Source organism: Schistocerca gregaria, chromosome 11, assembly GCF_023897955.1.
Source record: "Schistocerca gregaria isolate iqSchGreg1 chromosome 11, iqSchGreg1.2, whole genome shotgun sequence".
Classification (NCBI taxonomy): Eukaryota; Metazoa; Arthropoda; class Insecta; order Orthoptera; family Acrididae; genus Schistocerca; species Schistocerca gregaria.
Window position 1 is genome coordinate 54,238,016 of NC_064930.1, and position 23,245 is coordinate 54,261,260.

The 23,245-nt window shown below is 41.6% G+C and overlaps 1 protein-coding gene across 6 annotated transcripts in view; it reads right to left on the minus strand.

Moving 5' to 3' along the window:
- LOC126295179 (Y-box factor homolog) overlaps nt 1–23,245 on the minus strand; it is a 116,115-nt gene that overhangs the window by 77,903 nt on the left and 14,967 nt on the right. For all 6 annotated transcript variants that reach the window (XR_007552402.1, XR_007552401.1, XR_007552400.1 and 3 more), the window contains exon 2: nt 5,526–5,589. Coding sequence is in view for 3 of the 6 variants with exons in the window: in XM_049987484.1 (XP_049843441.1) it covers nt 5,526–5,589 (64 nt within the window). In the remaining 3 variants the exon portion in view is untranslated. The remainder of the gene's footprint in view (nt 1–5,525; nt 5,590–23,245) is intronic.

Genomic DNA, 23,245 nt, shown 5'->3' on the forward strand with positions numbered 1-23,245 from the left:
GATTCAGTAAAGTAGAAACAATGCACAAACACACTGGGCAAATTTTCTGACGACATTTTGCATAGACTGATGACAGTAAGGTAGACAGTCTTCATTTTACATGGAAATGGCCACTGAAATGGAATTTCCACAACACGAAGATTTCTAAAAATGTTCTCTTGCAATATCCTAACACACACACACACACACACACACACACACACACACACACACACACACACACTAGCAGAAATTTCAATGGAAACTACACACCACGTCAACCGAAGGCAACCACCCAGTAACGTGACTCCGTAATTTTGCTGTGTGTTTGTGGTATGTCAAGATCAGAACTGAAATATCAATATCCCACAGCAGTTAGATGCAAGTCAAATGCTACAGAAAATAGACATTTTCCCGAAAAACTTTAGGAGCATTAATTTCCTAAAGTGATTTTCACAATAGGCAGTGTAGCTTAATCGATAGCGTTGGGTGATGATAATAAGGTAATCAATGGATCGTTGATACGAATTTCGCTTGGGGCTTTCCATTTTATTTTTTCAATCAAATCCAATATGTACATCATTTATATATAAATTGTCAAATGTATGATTTAAGACATACAATCATTTTTATGAAAATGGACGTCTTTAATTACATAATATTTCGAGCAAAATTGTATGTTTTATTGCAAAGATAATATCTCAATTGGTCGACTTCATTTATTGATAGAACGCTAGGAAAGCTTAGTACATGTAAGGTGACCGCACCTAGCAACACTAGTATGACCCGTTCTTTAATACTGTTAACTATTTGGGATTAAGCGAGGACGTATAAGCAATTCAGATGTGTCCTGCTAGATTTGTTACCAGTAGGTTCGTTTAGCACACCAATTATTTCGGAGATGCTTCATAAATCGAATGTGAATCCCTGGAAGGAAGTAGTTCTTTACGCGACGCATTGTTGAAGTTCAGAGAACCAGCATGTGAGGCTGACTGCAGAACAACTCTACTACCGCCAAGACACCTTTCGCTAAGCACCGCAAGCGAAATTAGGGATTGTATGGTGGTAGACTTTCCCTTTACGAGTGGAACAGGAAAAGAAATGACAACTAGTGGTACAAAGTACCGTCCGCTATATAGCTTGTGTATTTTATGTAGATATAACAAACTTTACGATTTCAAACAAATGCGTTCGAAGTGTACCAAGCTTGTAATAGCGAAGTGGCTGGTTGATTTCTCTCTATACATACCTCCTTAAAAAAGTTGTTAGTAAATAACTTTTAGAAATTACTAGACAGTTGCGAACCCATAAGTTCTTTTGAACGCTGCTGTTTTACTACGAACTCGCCTACTGGAGGCAGCAGACTGCTATCTTCCTCTGACCTACGACCTTAACAGGTCAGTTAAAGAGCCCTACAGCTTTACGTGGAGTCCGAACCACGGCATGAAACGCTGCCCAAGACTATACACGTGAAATGTAATGTAAAACTACGATCTGGGTCCAAACTTAAGACTTTTGCATCCGTTGTGTGGCACTCACGTTCCTCGGCACTTTTTTGAATTACTGATCACATGGAACTGATCATAAATTGTAATTTTGATCAAAACTTCGAAAATACCGTTTGTTGCAGTTACAATTATGTACAAACAGTAGGACACATTCCATTTTTGTGTGATTAATAATCAAAAGGTTTCATTTTTATTGGAAAATATTTTATAATTCATAATTGTTGAAGCTTTCGTTGCCACTTGCTGACACTGATTGCTAGCCTCTGTCTTGAGATCTTTGGCCTAAGTTTAAAGATTTTTCTCATGTTTCACCACTCCAAGTGACTGGAACTGTCGAGTGTTTCCCTCTCCATTGCTGGTGGCTGCCTATATTTATCAATTAACAATTCTAATGAGTAATATAGGGTTCAAATTGAAGTGAACAAGTTGCATATGGCAATAATGCATCAGTAGACTCACGATAAGGGCAACTAAGTGAATCTAAATAATTCACAGCGTACTGAAATTTCTTTTTACGAGTGTTTTATAATTTTATCTTACTGCTTCAGAAAACTGATTTCAGAGCTCTGACCTGTAAAGTATGAAGTGCCAATCTGTAAGATGCCGTTATCTCTGGCAACAGCCACTCGCAAACAATGCACTGTTCTCCACTATACGGACGCTATTCCCGATTTATGAAACTACGCGCGCAGTTCACAGCTATTCCATTGGTTGCCCACGGATTTCGCAAGGACAAACCAAGCACACGCATCACAATCTACTAAGTTCCATTGGCCCTTGCTCTGATATTTGTGTCTTAGTTACTGGACAAATGCACAGTAAACTAAAGATACAGGACGATCCATATAAACCTGAACTACTTGAACGGGTCAATTCACCTCACAGGACGCGAGGAAGCAAGTACAGTTCATGGAAGTATGTGAGGGCATCTCCCAATTTATTTCCCAAACTGGAAATGTATCCAATTTTTGCTTTGAGGAAGTACTTCAGTCTTAATTGGAACACACTGTACATTTACAATGACAATAAAAATTGCATATTGCGAACAATATAAAACGCCAATGTTGCTGGCAAAATAGCAGCCACACTTACTTTAGCCACATGTACGGCAACATTGTCAGCCAATGTTGGCAATATTTGTGGCATACACCGATTGAAATTACTTTGTGACTGACGTTCCAGTGGGCGGAGGTAGCGGCAGAGAAGAACATGAAACGGCCCCGGGGGGAGGGGGTTGTTTGGGAGGCCAGAAGGGGTTGGGACACAAAGGAGCTCCAAACACGCTGTGACTTTCTGCAGGTTTTGCTGCTACAAAAATATTTTCATGCAAATATGGCAGGCTAAACTATATCTACAGCTGAAGTTTGATGTATGGTAGATGTTTCGCTTTCTGCACAGGAATGTTAATATAAACAATGTCAGAGTCTCCATCTTTATCAAGCAACCACAAACTGGTTACAATGACTCCACATCTCTCAGTTTCACATCGTAGCTGGCTTTAACAGTAATATTTATGATGTTTTTCAATTAAGAAAACTACTGAACACTTTATACTTTATGTTCAGTGGGCTCTATGCCATTCAACGAGTTGCGTTCACCACTTACCATTTTCTCTGCTTATTTAGATTTGCTACTTTCGACATGTGTATTATTGCTATTATTCGCCTCTAACGTGTCATTACGGTATCTGAACTCATCGCCGTTGCCCACAACCTACCAAGACTGCCAACATTCGGTAACAGCTATCGATCGCACGGTCACTTGGCACCTTGTGTACAAGTCGGCAGCTTACTCGCGGCCGCTGCTGTCAACCACGAAGTAATTTTAATCTCAGTATATACATTTCCATCATTACAGGACTCGTGCATTCGCGTTCCACAAAGGAAAAAGCAAAGGAAATTGTGTTTCGTGGGTATATTTATTTTTCAGTTCGCTAACTTAAGAAAACTCGCGAATTGATACTGCATACATGTCTGTTCCAGAATGCTGAAACGTGATTTTGAATATACTGTGAATAAACATTCGAGAATTGGTTGAGACTAATACGAACATATACCAACTAGAACAAGATAGGTTATGAATTCTGACTTTGTGATTCGCGCGAAGTTTCACACACTTTGTAATTACACTTAATATACCTATTCGTGCAAGACTTTTGCACAGTGTTGTTGGAAGGACTTAATTACAGGAGGCTGAAATAAAATTTAAGTCTTCTGTCGGCCTCTCTTAGCTAGCTCTTGTTTACTTTGACTCAATAGGTATCGAGGCCGGAGGATGTATCAGTTTCCGAACTAAGCACTGTGGTTGGGAAACCACAGTGCTATTTCCTTCCTCAGGACATAATGCCTTGTGACGAAATACGAGCACACGGAACATCTGATCAGCTGCACGAATTTAGTTCCTAACAAACAGGGCACACTTCCAGTCTGGTTAAACTGGCACACAGCTTTCGAGGAACATTTCCCCCCCCCCCCCCCCCCCCCCCGAAGTTATTGGCAGATATACTGTAGTACTAGGAACTCTGTACGGAATTGGGACAGTTCTACAGAAATTAACAAAGGAAGCACTATCACTCGGGAAAACTTATCTTGCAAAAATATGTCTACATCCAAAAAGGGAACAGTTCATGAGAATTGCAATAATGAGGGATATTGTTGTAACCTGAAACACACATTAAAAATCACCCTAGACCTGATGACTGTTGCACACAGCACCCTAACACTTTTACTGAAGAATGTGTGTATTAAACCCTTCCTGTGAGAACTATGCTCAGGTAGCACAATGTCCCAACTGCCAACTGGTTAGCAATCTGTGGAAGACTATGTAACGTTTCATTTTCCATGTTAGCTACTGAAAGCATAATTTCAGAGGTAGGGTTGCCAACATTTTTAATGATCACTGTAAAGTACATTTAATTTGCCATGCAAAGTGTTCTAGAATCTGAAGGACTATAGAAATGGCTGTGCAAAGAGTTTCTTATGCTCTGCTACTGGAGGCAGCAAGAACATTTTCACGTTTTTAACAGTTAATGACCACACGTCAGCTCCAGATTATTTAGTAAACAGAACAGTATCACTGAATTCTGTTAAATCTATGACAAGGTGCCTGATGTTTATTCACACTCGCTTGAATAGAAAGGTTATTCTCGTTGACGGTTCTTGTGCAGTTGTCAATCTGGTATAACTTTTGAATCTTAACTCCACAACGTCTTCCCAGCTTAAACAAGTTACAAGTGGTCAATATTAGATCTGTGAGCTATTCAGTATTGCTATACGTTTTCTGCAAATTTAACTCTAAAAGTATAGCATATCTTTCAAGAATTTAAAAATGTATCTCTACAGTAGTGCCAACTTCTTACGACTCTCCAAAGGCAGTAGACAATGTAACAAGTGCCAATTCCCACTGTCTTACTGCATTAGTGACACATACAGTCTGTGTATTATCTCATTTAACTGGCAATTACACGAGGAAATGGTTTGAGAGTGAGTCCTAATCATAGATACCTTCAGGACTGGTAAAGAAGTACTTAATTTTCACATTTACACCTCCCACTAATAAAATTAGCCCACAATTCAAGTTAATCATTAAGGATTTGAAAAATGTCAGTTTCAAAAGTACACAAAAACTCGTTCGAGACATGCCCTTTATTCTTTAAGGTTTAGGACTTGCTCAATGGGCCACTTTGATAATATTTTTCCCCACAAGCGACATACACCCCCCTCCCCATTTTCGCAGTTGTACTTTCACCAGTTCCAGTTTTTGCTGCCAGCAGTGGTACGCAGAGTATTCTATCACGCACCTGGGCACCGCACACTGCCCAGCACTCCAGGGGAAACACTTGTCATCTCGGCCTTAAAATCCACCCCGCTTACTCGAGTCCAAACCTACTACCATTATTCAAAACAAATTGCCATTAACTATTGTGAATAAGACTAGACACAATTAAAGGACTACAATGTCAAACATTGACGAGACGAAAAGAAACATTACAGAAGTCTATCTAAGAAAATGTGACAGAATAAAGAAATGTCAACCTACCTGTTGATAAATCCATAGCCACTCTTTACATTGAACCACTTCACAGTCCCGGTAACTTTGGTTGCTGAAAAGAAAAAAGGAAATTCAAAATTTTACTTTAAATTCATACAAAGCTGCTGTACAAATGCTTGGCAAAAATAACCACACAAATCTTAGAGGGCAGACTGGATTCGTCGGTGGGATACTGAGGAAACACTATCGCCTCAATCGAGGTATAGCCAGAGAAAGAACGTACACAATGTGTGCTACAAATGGTCACAGGTTTGTTTGTATAACTAGAGAGTAGAAATTGCTGACAAAGACTGAACAGGCAGACATTAAGATTGACACCAACTGTTGTCACTGCAAATTTTACGAAGTATCAAGGAAAAGCATTAAGTTACAAGTATACAAATACTAATAACTCACAGTCGAGTCTCTAAAGAATAACTCTCGTATTAAATATAAAAAGGGAAATGAAGTGCCACACTTCTTGACGGAGCATAGGGGAACAATGCAAGAGACCCGCACCGCCATACTAGGGAAGGTCCTAATGGAGGTGGTTCGGTGTTGCCTTCCTCTGACCACAATGGAAACAAATGATGAAAACAACACCCGGTCATCTCACGGCAGGTGAAAATCCCTGACCCCACTGGGAACTTAACTCGGGACCCCACACTCAGGAAGCGAGAACACTGCCGTACGACCACGAGCTAAATAGCTGGGCAGTTTACATTCCGGATTAAGAAACTTACGACATCTCCTGAACTGTGGCTCTTTGTGATAAAATTTTGGGGGTCAATTCTAGTGTCCGATTCCATTCTTCAACTTTGAGCAGTGGCATCATACCTAAGAGACGTTACACAGAGGCAATCTTTGAAAGCAACTGATCATATTCATAAATAAACGAGTGTAGCATACTATGAAATTACAAACACAGTTCACACGATTAATTACTTAGCCACAAATTATACTGCCAAGAATGAAATGAAAATCACAGAACCTTGAAATCCAGTACAGTATAGCACATGGTGGTCCCTTAATACTAATTGTTATATCTAACAGGTACCCAAGTAACTAATATTGACAGTAACTGGAAATTAACTACATAGGTTAATTCTAGTTACCAATTCCAACCAGTCCACAGTTATTTTGATCATTTCAGCAACAAGTGTGTGCAATGAAGTGTTACAGGATTTCTACATATTCTTTATTACTACGAAAAAGAGAAAAAATTTTAAACTGTAACCGCACTACTTACTAGTTTTTTTATAGTAGAACCACGATCAATGAGAAATCTAGAAATCCTACAAAAACCACCAATTTACTGCAAAAATATCCAAAATTATGAACCATGGAAAAGTTGTAATCAGTAACTAAAATTGACCTATATAAATGGCCAGTTCTAGTTACCAATTCCAATTCTTATTTTACACCACAGTAGTTTTAGAGAGTAGTTACAAATGTAGAAATGTTATTACATTTCAGTGCATGCAACTGCAAAAAATTATATATGGATTGTTTAACAGTTGCAATCTGTAACTAGAATTTACCTACACAGATTAATTCTAGTTATCAATTCCAATATTTGTTTTTGTAGACATTCTTTTGTCATGTACTGGCTTTTCTCTCCACATTTTATGCTACTGTTTCCTATGTCATTCACTTAATTTTCCTATTTTTCTGATACATTTCAGTTTCTCCCCATTCAAAACCCCCCACTTTCCTGCACTTCTTCCATTAGGTTCAATAATTAATATAAGATAATGCTACTTTGTGATAGTGTTACTTCATCATGCACTTTACAGTAGTGCAATTTGAAGGTTCTTTCTGCTTTTCCAGTCGCATGAATTACGACCATACTCTTAATAGACGTAACAGTTTTTAATTCTTGTTCTCTATTATTTTAGTTACCTTCAGTTTGTTTCAATATAATTGATGACTAAATAACTGCATGATTGTTATTGTAATTTTATCATACACTACATTTGTTTGTTTTGAGTATGATCCGTTTCTTTCATAGATTGGTTATACATAGCGTCTTTGCCTTAGGTATGATGTCATTGTTCAAAGCCAACGAACTGAATCAGACACTAGAATTTATATAAATTTTGCATATACATTCACTGGTGTAAGTCTATACGGTCTGCAAAAAGTGTCACAGGATAGAGTTTGTAGTGAAGAAATAATAAAACGTCATAGTCATGAACAGAGAAAGTAATCTCTTAAGTTATTTTGTGGGGGTGTCAGTGAGAAATTATGTGTAAGTAGGTAAATACTCTCACTGCCAAATACAGGAGGGGTAGTCTGGGTAATTTGTGCACCAGGTGTTACACTGACCACTGAATATTCGCACAGTTTCGAACTTCAATACATAACTTGGGTTAAACTTAACATACAATTATTTATCTGATGAATTTGATGGCAGCATTCTAAATTTTATGAATCTGGTTAATAAATGAACTGAAAAATTTTTATTGGCCCAAGAAACAATCTGGAAGGCAAGTGTACAATGAAGCAGGTTAGTCGTTTACCATTAATATAGGTGTAGGTACAACTCTAGAAGATATTGCGAAGACAAGATTAGAATAGCAGTGTACACGAAGGCATTTAAGAAGGGAAATCCTCCCGCAGTCAATGCTCTAGTCAGGAAGAAACACTAGTATGAGGTACATACTGGGAAATGCTTACTGTGGTTTGGAGACCAGGTGTCTAAGGGTCGTTTGATACGTTCCATGAATTTCCATGAATTTCCATGAAAGATGGGAAAATTTTTCTTGCGCCTTCGTGGTTGGCAAGCTTTATTATTCCATGGATAGTAGAAATAATTTGAATTATGTACAGTGTAAATTTTCACTGTTTACAGTTGCTTAGATTTATCAGTGTAGCAGCTGAAACTGAAAATGGAGAAAACAGTTCCATGCCACTACTGAACATTTTCATTTGAAGGACTTGACTGACGCACAAATCTAAACAACTGAAGTTCACGCACTCTACACACTTTTTAAGACCATTTACTTTTGGATTTAGGAGTAAACGTGTCCCGACACGCACCAACGGAGAAACATGCTCTGGTCTTCGAACTGAGGTCACCATAAAGGATACAATTCACAAAATCCATGATATGGTAATGAAAGACCTCTAATAATGTGTGAAATTACAGAGATTATAGGCGTCTCAATTAAGAGTGCATAATATCTTGTATGGAGCACTGGCTATGAGGGTGGGTGCCTGGATTGCTCACAGTGACCCAACCATGGCTGGACCCTACTATGCATTGTTATCACGTCAAACTCGCATTGGCTGGAAAAAAGTAAAACTAGTGCTGGCATGCAAAAAATTTTTTTTCCTAGGATAATGCATCACATCCCACACCAGCAATAAAAACGGCAAATGTGCTCGACATGTGCTTTTACTGGGAGGTTCTGTCAAACTATGTTCCTCTGGCACCACATTTCTTCAACCTACTGTTCCGTAACACCAGCACACATTTTGCGGGAACTAGGTAATTCCTTCGAAAGGTTATTTATCTGTGAAATCTTTCGTCTCCTGACAATGCTCCCGAAGCTTGGTTACGTTTACGACAATGTAAAATCTATTATCCATTTCACAATCTTTGATCCCTGACTGAGGTCATTCGCCTTACATCGTATGATCGATGTTTTGTACCATGCCACATCGCGGAAATTAAATGAAAGATTTAAATGAAAACCAATAACAAAAAATTTTGCTGGAGAAAATGACGAATAAAGTGCAACCTTCCTTAATAGCTTTTTCTGCTGGCTGAGGTCTGTGTCGCTATCGCAGCTGTCTACATGGCTCAGCAACGGCTCTATTGCTGCCTCAATACAGTGGGCTCTTCGTACATGACTCCAAGTGTGTACGACATCTAATCCCTCTACACCTTTCGTGGCAGCGAGGCAACTGTAGAGTAAACATTTTTCTTCAAACTCTTTCTCCTTTGCTACCTTGTTCTTGACGAATGCCCAAATGAGCTCAATGGCGTTGAATTTGCAGTGCGTCACAGGCAACTACACCGAGGTTAACACACATGGGGGGGGGGGGGGGAGTATATTTTGTGTCGGAGTGCGGCTACGCGTGTTCCGAGAGTCCAGATTTACAAATTTCCCACGTGTGACAGATGGAAGTTCTGCATTGTTGCTTCCGATCTATCCAGTAACAATCTTTTCTGCATTTCATAGACAAATTTCGTTTTGATGGATTTATCACCGTCTGATAAAGACCTGAATCAGAAACGACCGCAGATCTGTTTGGTAATTTTTCAAAAACTCTCCCAAACCACTCTTCGTTGTGTGGGGGCATTCATCTCAAAATGATAACCTGCACCTACAGCTTTGATGGGTGTACTGACAAAATCTTCACTCACACACCGACGTTTTTGTGACTACTACTTCCCTATGTGCGAACTTTTTTAGGGTGTGTCCGGCACTGGCTTCATTTTTATATGTGTGGGAAGGCGAAGCAGCTGTCTAGCATATTCTGTGAACGGCCTAATCTGTTTTGTCTTGTCCTGTCCTACCCCCCCCCCCCCCAACTTTCATCCCATCTACCACGTGAGACACTGGGGAGACGTACTGCAGCGCATCCACATGGACCAACGACTATCTAGCACTTTTTTTTCAACCCTGGCGGTGAAGGAATGAAATCCCCGTCCGCAAGAACACTACCAACATTGTTGCCAGCACGGGAGCACATTGCGCGGCATGCATAGTAGTCTGTGGTGTTCACACATTCTATTAACCCTCAGCTTTTCATGTTATTTTCGGTACAGACTGACCCACGGTCTCAGTGATCGCTATATTTAAATAACTACAAAAATTGCATTAAAACAGGCAAAAAATTCATTCATATAAGTTTTAAACAACAATAAAAAATGAACCTAGTTCTAAATGACAATGCTGCGTAAACTAAAACCTTGCACTCCAAGTTTTTACTATATTTTTATTGTTTATTGTTCCATGTAATAAACTCTCGCAAAACAGCAAAAAAAATGAAAAACTAGAACTTTTTAATTGTTTAGTTTCCTTCGCTTATGGTTTCTTTGAACTACCTGAAAATTTTTGTACAGATTTTAAGTCACATTGGCTCTTTGCAACAATGGCAGATGTCTTTTTTGGGCACAAATGAAGCATGTTTCGGGCGCTTCTACTCGTTCTACAACAGCCTGTGCTCTTGGGTCTGCTACAAGCAAACACAGTGAAGAATGCATGAAGTTCATAGCGGGTGTGATAGTTGTTTATCTGTGGTGTCACCAACGAGTTTAAGAGGTTCAACAATTACAGTTGTTCACCTGAGTATTGTCCAAGTATTGCGAAGGGCAAACGCTTTCACCTCACTTGTCAATATGTGGAAAAATGCCACTGACCATCGTCGACGACAAACTATGTTTCGACCTAATGTATTTCTAGCATAACCTTCAGCTGAAGATTCAGTCTCCACACCGTCTTCACCCCTGATCACTTATTCTATTCGAGGAATTCATAGGTGACAAAACAAACTAGTCTTCCCTTTCGCCCTGTTCTTATACTGTATTATGGTCACTTTGAAATTCGTTATCACTATCTGATGTACTACCATTTCCCAAACTATCTTCAAACCGTTTTAAAACAATACCCTCAAAGGCAGTATCCCTAACATCGACAGTAAACATAGACCTGCCTACTGAATCCATAACAAAATCCTTGGCGCTGTCTGACCGCTAGCACGGAAGGAGCAGTAATAGTACAGGTCCAGGTCATATTCAAATGACTACTGATAAAGGAAACCACGGCAGCTTAGGGAAAGAACTACACAGCGCTGTAATTTCCTACACACCCCATCATTATGGCTTAGCAACAAACTCTTTAGAGGTTTGTGACACGGCACCTGGGACGTTAACGGTTAAAAACCATGTCCTGCATTTTGTTATAGCCAGGCGAAGAACTTCACGAGTTTAACTATTGCCTTTGAATGAAAGTCATTTGTGATATCACTGCGTATCTGAGTTACTTTCTGCAGTGTTCTAGTTCCGCATACTGTTAGATTACTTGGCAGTGACATCACAAGGAAGTCATCTTCGTACACGAGTTCTGAATGCCAGTGTTTACATCGCGCGAACCTCTTCGAATCACAGTAAAAATTTTCACGCAGTTACATTCACAAATGTCTTTACAACACCGCTTAGTATTCAGTCTTGTTCACGTCACCCCAGTACCAGCCACAGCCCAGCCGCGTGCATTTTGCTAGCTGCGTACAGAACGCAGCTTGTATTCTCCTACAAGGATACAGTGCGTAGTGTATTATTGGTGATAAACATAACGTGTTAATGTTTGACGAAACCATGTGAACACGGAGGAATGAGTATCTCAAATCTCACCTAGGCTGTGACAAGCTCCGATTTTGATACCGATACTTAAAATACAGTACACGAATTCCAAGCTTTCTCTGGTACCATTAGCAGAACACTGGGCCACAAAGTACAAATTGACCACTATTAAATTCTGTGAAGGCAGTTCTTGCCATCTTTTATGGAAGCGAAAGCTGGGACACCAGAAAGAAAAAATAAAATTCAAACAACGGACATTAAGTTCTCGAGGACGATGGACTGCACAAGGAGACATGATTACAATCGGACATATAAGAGCCAACATTTTGAACGACAAAAGATTCTGAAGTATCGCGAAAATAGTAGACTACATTCTAGGAGGAGGCCAGAGCATAGAAATGCTACTGAGGTCACGAACCAGAAGCCGGATTACCTCTGTGAAACGGAAATAACTTTTTTTTAGTTCGGAGCAATCTCCTCATCCTCGAAAGGAAGATTACAAAACATGGGTCGAGGGAAGGAGAATGCGTTATTACGGAAACTAGCTCTTGCAAAACCGTGTAGTCCTGTTTCTTCTCTCTTTAGTGGCATGTTCTCATGCAGTGTTTCTTTTTGTCAGTTACACCCTCGCCAATATACTTTCATTTAGCACCACGACAATTATGAGTAGGTAGTTATTGATACGAGCAAGATGGAAATATTTTGGAACACAGGAATAAAAACTGCAATCAAAACCATTTACAGCTAAAGTTAAAGGAATTCGAACACTTATTCAATTAATTGGTTCACTAACATTTTAAATGAGAGTTTAAACAGTATTTTTAACTAATACGTAGTAATGGGGACAAGCTACAGAAAACTAACTATTCCAACAACTGAGAATCTATTAATTCGGTTGCATTATTCTGAGTGAAACTAGTCCATGGAAGCAACAAATCGAAGCCTAAGCAGTCCGGAATACTCAGTTCTGACCGGAAAGTTTATACCGTTTTGTCATTGTTAAATCTTTGTTGACTGCACTCTTTTCGTCTGCAGACACTCATTGCCGATGTAGTTTTGCTGTTTAATGAGTACTGCCATGTAGCTTTCAGTTCAGTTTCAAAATGGTGAAACACTCAGAGGCTTGGGAAGGGAAGAAATCATGAATACATGAAAAGCGATTCACAAGCTCAATTCAATGCAATATACAATATCTGAAAGGACTCGTCATAAAACTGTATCAATGAAATTCTAAGAACTAATATTTGATCATTCTTGCAAAAAAGTTTTCCGATAAGGGGCAACATATGCTTGTGAGCCAAGTGAGACCCCAACAAATCCTGTTCATAATTGATGCCAGAAGTACGAACAATTAGTGAAACCATAACTGATGTAACCGTAAGGCACCAATGTCAGTCTGCTGTGCCACATTAAGTGAAACCATTTAAACTATGTAACTGACACGGCCGGAGGGCAATTTCATTGTGTCATTTCGTACGACAAATTGGCCGAATGATTAATTTAATCACGTTAATTTTTGTTAAGTACTGTGAATCTTACTGGCCAAGCGCCACTTCTTACGTAGGACATATTCTACAACTAATATGTTTGCACAGGTCGAGCCTGGGAGGTGGAGGTGCGTGTGCGTATCCAAACCAAAGAAGCGGGATCGAATCACTGAAAGCTATATATGGGTCCCTCTTCAGCCTAGCCTTCACTAACCAACACCCGAGTCAACTGCCATCGGATTCAAAACCTGCACTAGGCTGTTCAGTCATATGGAATTTTATTCAACGAGAAACAGGACTGAAGGAAGTTTACAAAAGCGATGCTGCATGGTTGAATTAGTGATTACAATATTTTTCGGCAGACGGTACCCACGAGAAATACGAGAGGGGTACCAAAAAACCCGAAGAAGCCGTGAGCAGAGCTTGTGTAGTACGCATTTCTGCCACTAGGCGTCTATAGCGCAACTCACTGCCAGTTCAGTGCTGTGTGTTGCCGACACAGCCTACTGTGTTAATCTGCAATGATTATTTTTGCTAGCGCTGTTTTATCCTTCATAATAGCAAGTTTAAGTGAACATCGAAATTTTTTTCCTACTCGCAAAAAATGCTGCTGAAACTGTCCATGTTGAAAACATGCTTGGGAAACTCTACTGTACGAGTAGTTTGCTCAATTTAAAAATCGCGACACGTCGAGTAATGAAACCTCGTTCTGGACGTCCATCGACGCCCCGAATAGACGAAAATACTGAAATATTCCACTGTGCGCTCAGAAACCGTCAACAGACTTCAACTGTTAAGGTATCAGTGGATTATATTTGACCATAGTGCAGCTAATTAACAGACGATTTGGGAATGAAAAGGGTTGCTGCCAAGTTCTTTTCTTGGGTTCTGACCGACAGCTATTTTTTGTTCGAAAGTTTTTGGCGAAAAAATGGCACGGTTCCACTGCTCACACACCTTACTCGCGTGACCTGGCTCCGTGTGACATTTCCACGCATGAGAAAGAGCATGGCAGGACACTTGTCAACACTGAAGTAAAAAACCAGGGAGGAGCTGTCAGCCATTTCTAAAGATAACTTGGGACAAATTTAATAGTAATAATGGAGAGTATTTTGAAGGCGATAAAATTGTTTTGTAAACAATTTTAAAATATAGCTTTTAATAAATAATACCCCTTTGGGTATCCTGTTATGGGTCCCACAACGAACTTTTGATGCCACTTCGCAGGCATTCGGCTCTGCGCAGAACTCTCGGGAACGCAGTATGCAGCTGAATAAAGTACCTACCGAAGATTTGAACTTAATCGTATTGTACGCATTTAAACGCGCAGTAAAGAATTATTGACTTCTGAAATAGTTATTGGCTCTGGCCCGGAGATGGCTGCTGGCAGCATTAAGGCCGGAAGTATCACGAGATGTGACGTGCGCGTTCATCGGGAGTACATCCGCAATACTGCCAACTCTGGGACCGATATTCCGGCTGTCAATCTTTCAGTCATTTTCCACGTGAGTCGCTTGCAAGATGTTTTAAAGGCACTTTAAACTGTCACGCAGGTGCGTCAAAAAGTGGCTGTTGGAAAGAGCGTCAGTCATAGATACAATACCCTTCTAAGATGTGTCACATCTTTGATTATCGTTAAATAATTTGAAAAAGAATTACTGAAGTCATTTTACATATAATGAAAATAAATTTATAGTGTTAATTTATGTGAAGTGCCATGTTCTCTAAGAACAAACACATAATATTTTGTTTCGTGTTGTACTATTCATACTATTATGAGAATGAGTCTTCCATTATCATTGCGTTATCTAGTCCGATCCGCAGGTCTGTACGAATGCTGCCTTTGTTCTGAGGTAAGTGTAAATTATGACAAAGATTCAAATGGCTCTGAGCACTGTGGGACTAACATCTGAGGTCATCAGTCCCCTAAACTTCGAACTACTTAAACCTAAGGACATCACACACACCCATGCTCGAGGCAGGATTCGAACCCGCGATTGTAGCCGTCGTGCGGTTCCAGAATGTAGTGCCTAGAACCACTCGGCTACCAGGGGGCGGCAATAAAGATTCGGCAAACCTCTACACCAATTCGTACCCTTTACTTTCACGGTGTATATGAAGTTAAATGTGACCACTATAGCTGTACTAGCGGAAGCCACTATGGTTTTGGGTACTGATAACTTAGTTCTAGCATTAGTCATTATTTTTATCTTTCGTTTAATAGAATTTGTACGGAGTTATAGGTCCGAAATTTTTTGGGTTACGCAGTATAGGTCATTTGTTGTGTAAATTGATTTAATCAAGCTGAAGGTACTCACTAACTTTGGTTTGGGCAGAAATTAGTATTTTCTAAAGAGAACTTAATCCTGATATAGGTGAATGCGAATTATTACGGGCTCTCTTTTCCCATAATTCAAGGAAGCGCAGAGAGATTAACACTGCTGTGACCAATTTATAGCTGACGCTATTGAGATATTAATACAACCGAGAAAAATCATTTAACCTTGTTTTCAAATAAAATGTTAAAGTCAGTTATAGAGAGTATAAAAAGCAAGCGCAGAATCAGCGAATTCACAGTGCTTACTAAGTATTTGGTTGATTACAATGAACGGAATCCCTCTGTTTCCTCAGAGGGCGCAGGCGCGAAATGAGGGGGTGTCGAGGTGGAGACCGCCTTGGTTGAGCAGGTTGACAGTTTTATTTCTACATCTTCCTTCACCACTGAATACCAGTAGGATGAGGCTGTGGTCAGTATTGTGCTGAGTATATCGTGGCAACTGGCCACAGCCGTAAACAAACTAGAACTTAAGACTGTCAGAGGGGAAAGAAGCTGAGCGTCGGAATAAGCCCAGCCTCCCTCTCGACGGGCTGGCATCCTACGTCCGCGTTCTGTGCGACCACGAAGGCACAACTGACTAACGGTCATAGGGATCGCAGATTCCATTTGTCATGGGACATGTTCGAATCCCATTTTACACCAGGATTTGTCTTCACCCTTCTCAAAATAAGGAAAAAAACAATTCAACAAAAATTACATTGGAATATACAAAGCATTCGGTAGTGTCTACAGCGCAATTGTTTGCTGCGGCTGGCAGTATTACTTCAGGCCCGACTGCAACATATCTTACACAACCACAATTCACGACACGGTGTAGTGTCCGTGTAATATGTAATTTTCCCATAGAGTTGTCACTGGAAATGCGATGTTCAGATTTGTCTGACTGTAACAGGCGCGTGTTAGTATACTGGCCACAGCCGCATCCTGGTACCTTTCAGTGGTCAAGGAAGCTGCAGAAATTAGCAAACAACGTGCTCAACCGAGAAGATTCCACTTCGAGAAACCAGGGAAACTTCTGCGCACTAGAAGTAAATATTGTCTTCACTGCCTCGCATGACAACTATGCCATTCATAGCCTGTGCTTGACAGCCTAACACTTCCTACTGCGAAAATTGTGTGACAGCTGCAGGGACACTAGCTTTCCAGGTGGCGAGAAAGCACTCACATGCGTCGTACCTATGTTTTTAATTTTTCTATTTACAGTTTTTTGGGGTTCCATGCATTATCAAAAGAACGCGAAAGAAACGTAAAACAACCTAATCCCGCTGCGAAATCTTACTAATGTGTATAATTGCTGCTGAAAGTAAGAGAATATAAACGTATTTCATGCATGATACATACACATACGCTTCTGTTTTTCTGATAAGCTGGTCTATTTCCAACTTAACGAGTCACATTCTTACGCTTCATTACTTTCAAACAGACGAATATTTTGGTAAATGTAATTACTTTCGCTTTAAAAGGAAATGTTCTTGCCGTTTGTGGCTCAGGCTTAACAGGATTTTCTTTTGTTGGGAAATTTTTTTAACGCTTTGTACAGTTCGTCTTCACGTGTATGGTTTTCCCTTCAGTTACGGTCACGGTGGCTTATTTGGCACGTTTAATATAGGTATTTCATTCCCTGCAAGTTTCTACGTTCCACTCTCACTGATTTCGGTGGAAGTGTAACGAACAAAATTTTGCAAGTTGGGTAGATATACAACGTCTTTCTACAAAATGTCACGCCTTCTAGTGTTTACTAGAGAGTTTTGGTCTGAAAGGGAAATTAAGTTCTTCAATAAACATCAGAACGTTGCAAGAGACTTTAACGTATCGTTTCGTATTTCCCATGGTCCTTGGGAAGCCAAAGAAACCCTGTGACAGTTATGAATTTTTTATGGCGTTACAGATGCTCCATACCGTGAAAACTGTTTCAAATCAACACAAAAGATACTATTCGCACTCGTCCAATATCTTATTCAGATGTGTAGCTTGCTGGTCGCTTAGGGCGCTGTTTTCGCAATGGGCAACAAAAAACTTAATATTTTATCTACCGCTGATGACTGTTCCCTACCAAGTTATCTTTGATGCATGCGTGTTTACTCCACAATGTAAAGCGCCTTAAAATCATTCAAGCAACTCCCCTTGACAATGGCTGGAAGGTTGTCAACCGAAATATCGTTACCAGAGTTAGTAATATCCTGGATGCATTCCCGAGGAATGTTGGAGCATGCGATCCACAGGGAAAATTTAACGTAGCTTTACATTCTACACTACTGGCCATTAAAATTGCTACACCTCGAAGATGACGTGCTACAGACGTGAAATTTGACAGGAAATGATTAGCTTTTCAGAGCATTCACATAATGTTAGCGCCGGTGGCGACACCTAAAACGATTTCTCATACACAAATAGTAGTTAACCGGCATTGCTTGGTCAAACATCGTTGTTATGCCTCGTAAAGGATGAGAAATGCGTACCATCACGTTTCCGACTTTGATAAAGGTCGGATTGTAGCCCAACGCGAATGCGGATTACTGTATCGCGATCCAACGACTGTTAGCAGAATATGGATAATGCACGATCACAGGTTGCAGGTTTTGTACGGGCCTTTCTAGATACAGAAAAGGTTCGACTGCTGCTCTGGCCAGCACATTCTCCACATCCATCACCAATTGATAACGTCTGGTCAATGGTGGCCGAGCAACTGGCTGTCACGATACGCCAGTCACTACTCTCGATGAACGGTGGTATGTTGAAGCTGCATGGGCAGCTGTACCTGTACAAGCCATCCAAGTTCTGTTTGACTCAATGCCCAGACGTATCAAGGCCGTTATTACAGCCAGAGGTGGTTGTTCTGGGTATTGATTTCTCAGGATCTATGCACCCAAATTGCGTGAAAATATAATCACATGTCAGTTTTAGTATAATATATTTGTCCAATGAATACCCAATTATCTGCATTTCTTCTTGGTGTAACAATTTTAATGGCCAGTAGTGTAGAAGAACTGTACATGTGAATGTATTTTCGACCTTAATAAACTACGGGTTTTTAGTTTCATCGATTAGTCTACACTGTAGATCATGTTTGTTCTTTATAATTTTCCGCTTTACAACGGCAAAGCCGGGCGAAACTACCAGATCGTCGTCCACACATTTGAACCACCAATGTTTATTAACTGAAGTAAGGCCGTCCGCACACTGAACGACGTTTTACGAACGCCACGGGCAGAAATGAAAAACGTAATTCTATACTTACCCGTGTATCCAATGAATATTTGTTGCTTATTTACAGCAGCCAAGAGCCGCAGACATACAGATTCGAAATTCATAGCTTCCTATAGAACAATTTTACAGTTTAACGACGATGTGGCATATTCGATTTCTTCCGCCATAACAGTATCATTTTCAAAACACTAAGGTGTTTAGATTTATATACAAGGAAATATGGTTTGTGTTACTTAATATGAGGTATTCCAGTCGTTTCCGATTTGTGCACACAAATTTAACTTACAGAGCGACAATGGCGCTCCTATTTAAAAGGATACTCCACGTCTGGATTCTTTTGTACCTCTGTTCCTATGATATACAGGTAATTTTATTTTAAAGAAATTTTGACTTAGGTGACTAACATCCCGCATACTTTTTCCTCTGCGGACCGCGGAAACTACGTGGCGTAGACTCCAGTCGTTTGAAATATCGAGCCATGTTGCCTCTACAGCCGTCCATTATTACAGAAGTGTTGAAGGGGCAGGATTTTGTGCACGAAATGAACTCTCCATTATGTGCCATCAGTGTGCGATGGGAGTCATGTCTGCGCTGTGTGTCCGAAATTATTAATTCGACTTAATGTTCTTCAAACCATTCGCTAACAAGTGTGGCTGGTAACATGACGCATTTCCATCCATAAATATTCCATCGTTGTTTGAAAACTATGTCCATGAATGGCTGCAAATGGACTGAAGTTTGCGAACAAAACCAGGGCTCAGTCCATTCCATGTAAATGCAGCCCACACCCCTATGGAACCAAAGCCAGCTTCCACAGTGCCTTAAGTCTATGTCTTTGTGGGATTTGTGCCACACTATCCCTACCATCAGCTTTTACCAATTGAAATCGGGACTGATCTGACCAAGCCAGTTTTCCAGTAGTTAACTGATCACGAGCCCTGGAGAGGCGCTTCAGGTGATATTCTGCTGTTACCAAAGGCATTCACATGGGTTGTGTTAAAGCCATTGACGCCAAATTTTGCCACACTGCTGACGGATATGTTCGTCGTGCGTCCCACACCGATTTCTGTGGTTTTTCACGCAGCGTTGCCTGCCTGGCAGCAATGATAACTCAAGCAAACGCCTTTGCTCCGAAGCGAGCGCTGTTGGCGTCTACGCTGTCCGGGTAGGATGTAGTGCATTAAATCTGATATTCTTGACACAGCGGATCTCGTAATACGGAATTTCTTAATGATTTCAGAAATGAAATGTTCCAAGGGTCTAGCTCCATCTACCATTCCGCAGTGGAAGTCTTAATTCCCGTCGTGCAGCCACACTCATGAGAAACCGTCTTGCGAGAATCACCTGAGTACAAATAACAGCTCCGACAATGCGTGCGCGATACTACCACTGATGTGTATACCGCAATCCAATGACACTGTCACATCAGTGTACAGTACATTCCCGTCAAATTTTTCCCCGTTCACAGGGTCTCTCAAATTCCTCCTGCAAGAGCGGGCAGGATTATTGCATAAAACTAGCTATACCCGGCGAACTTCGTTCCACCTCAAAATATATTTGTTATAGTTGACCCGGAAAAGGTTTTCCCATGTAAATTATCTAGTCTATAAGAATAATTTATACGAGTAATAATGTAGACGTTTAACACAACCGCCGTTGTTGGCAGGAGATTGTGATAATAATGGCCGAAAACTGTAGGGAGTGAGAAAAGACTTAGGGGGAAGTCCGGCAGTATCGGCCACTATTAGTTCTGGCGTTTCTACGGTAGATCGCGTGGATTTAACAACTGCAGCCGATACACAGCTCATCCATGACCATACAAACATAGCGGCATTTTCGTGCCTAAACGTGTTCGCCAGCATTATGAATAATACCAAGCACAAACGCATCGATTTTTATTGTACGTAAAAATATTGTACGATTAAATTATTTTAGAGAAACAAAACTGAGCATAGGAACTTCTTTGTTCCACAACAAGAATTTGATCGTACGACTATTTCCGAACGATAAAAATCTTGTGTGTGCGCTAGACCTAAATGTCCGTACGGCGAATGACGCGTGCTACCTAGTTAATCTTCTCGCTCTAGTTAACTTTATTCAAAGAGGGATATTCGAGTCGTTGCTTTTGGTTGGTTGGTTTGTTTGTGGGATTAAAGGGACCAGACTACTATGGTCATCGGTCCCTTGTTCCATAAAAACAAACCACCCGAAGAGAATAAAAAACGAACAACAAGAAAGACAGCAGACGAAACAGGACATGAAATACTCTGACAGAGACCAGACAAAAATTAAAACACACAGTGTGACGGTGGTTGGCCGACCGTAGAGAAAAAGAGGAAAAGCCAACCACCAAGAACACTTTAAAAACTCAGAGGCTAAAAGCCAGGATCAACACTAAAAAACTCCGACTAAAGGATAAAAACCCCTGCCCGAATAAAACAAAACCAAGTCCACCATGGCAGAGTCATCTGATAAAAGAGCAGAGAGCGTGTCAGGCATTGCCAAAGTCTGCCCGAGCACAGTTAAAAGGGCGCACTCCGACAGAATATGGACCACCGTCAAGGACGCCCCACAACGACAAAGAGGGGGATCCGCACGACACAGTAAATAACTGCGCGTGAGTCGGGTGTGGCCAATGCGGAGCCGACAAAGGACGACTGAGTCCCTGCGGTTGGCTCGCATGGATGATCGACACACAGTCGTCGTGTCCTTGGCGGCACGGAGTTTGTTAGGGGTGGTCAGACCGCGCCATTCAGCATCCCAAAACGAGAGAACTTTGCGGCGTAAGACTGCCCGCAAATCAGCCGCCAGGAGGCCAATCTCCAGAGATGACGCCAGGCGGTCAACAGTTTCGTTGCCGGGTATACCAACATGGCCTGGGGTCCAAACGAAGACCACAGACCTGTCGCTACGGGCGAGAGTATGCAGGGACTCCTGGATAGCCATCACCAGACGAGAACGAGGGTAACACTGGTCGAGAGCTCGTAAACCGCTCAGGGAATCGCTACAGATAACGAAGGACTCACCTGAGCAGGAGCGGATATACTCTAGGGCACGAAAGATGGCGACCAGCTCAGCAGTGTAAACACTGCAGCCAGCCGGCAACGAACGTTGTTCAGAATGGTCCCCTAGAGTTAGTGCATAACCGACTAGACCAGCAACCATCGAACCGTCGGTGTAGACAACGCCAGAGCCCTGATACGTGGCCAGGATGGAATAAAAGGGGCGTCGGAAGGCCTCCGGAGGGACTGAGTCCTTCGGGCCACGTGCCAAGTCGAGCTGAAGGCAAGGGCGAGGCACACACCACGGGGGTGTACGCATAGGGGACCGGAAAGGAGGTGGAACAGGGAAACATCCAAGCCAGGAAAGAAGCTGTTTGACACATACGGCGATCGGACAACCCAACCGGGGCCGATGTTCTGGCAGATCAACGACTGACTGCGGGAAGAGGACACGATAATTTGGATGCCCGGGCAAGCTAAAAACATGGGCAGCATAAGCAGCCAGTAATTGTTGGCGTCTTAACCACAGTGGAGGGACACCTGCCTCCACAAGTATGCTGTCCACAGGGCTGGTTCGAAAGGCACTGGTGGCAAGGCGTATCCCGCTGTGGAGGATTGGGTCCAGCACCCGCAACGCAGATGGGGATGCTGAGCCATAAGCCAGACTCCCGTAGTCCAGACGGGCCTGGATTAACACCTGGTAAAGCCGTAGGAGAGTAGATCGGTTGGCGCCCCACCTGGTGTGGCTCAGGCATTGCATAGCATTTACATGCCGTCAACACGCCTGTTTAAGCTGCTGAATATGAGGCAGCCAAGTCAACCGGGCATCAAAAACCATCCCCAAAAACCTATGTGACTCCACCACTTTAAGAAGCTCGCCGTCAAGATGAAGCCGCAGCTCCGGGTGAACAGTGTGTCGCCGGCAGAAATGCATAACGCAGGTCTTGGCTGCGGAAAACTGAAAACCATGCGCTACAGCCCAAGACTCCGCCTTGCGGATTGTGCCCTGTAGCTGACGTTCAGCAGCTGCATTGCCAATAGAGCTGTAGTAAAGGCAAAAGTCGTCAGCATACAGGGAAGCAGAGACAGTATTTCCCACGGCTGCAGCTAGCCCGTTAATAGCTATTAAAAACAGACACACACTGAGAACAGAACCCTGTGGCACACCGTTCTCCTGGACTTGGGAGGAACTATATGAGGTCGCGACGTGCACGCGGAAGGTACGATACGACAGAAAATTGCAGATATAGATCGGCAGAGGGCCCCGAAGACCCCATCCATGAAGCATAGAAAGGATGTGATGACGCCATGTCGTATCATACTCCTTCTGCATGTCGAAAAAGACAGCAACCAGATACTGACTCCAGGCTCACCAGACTGTC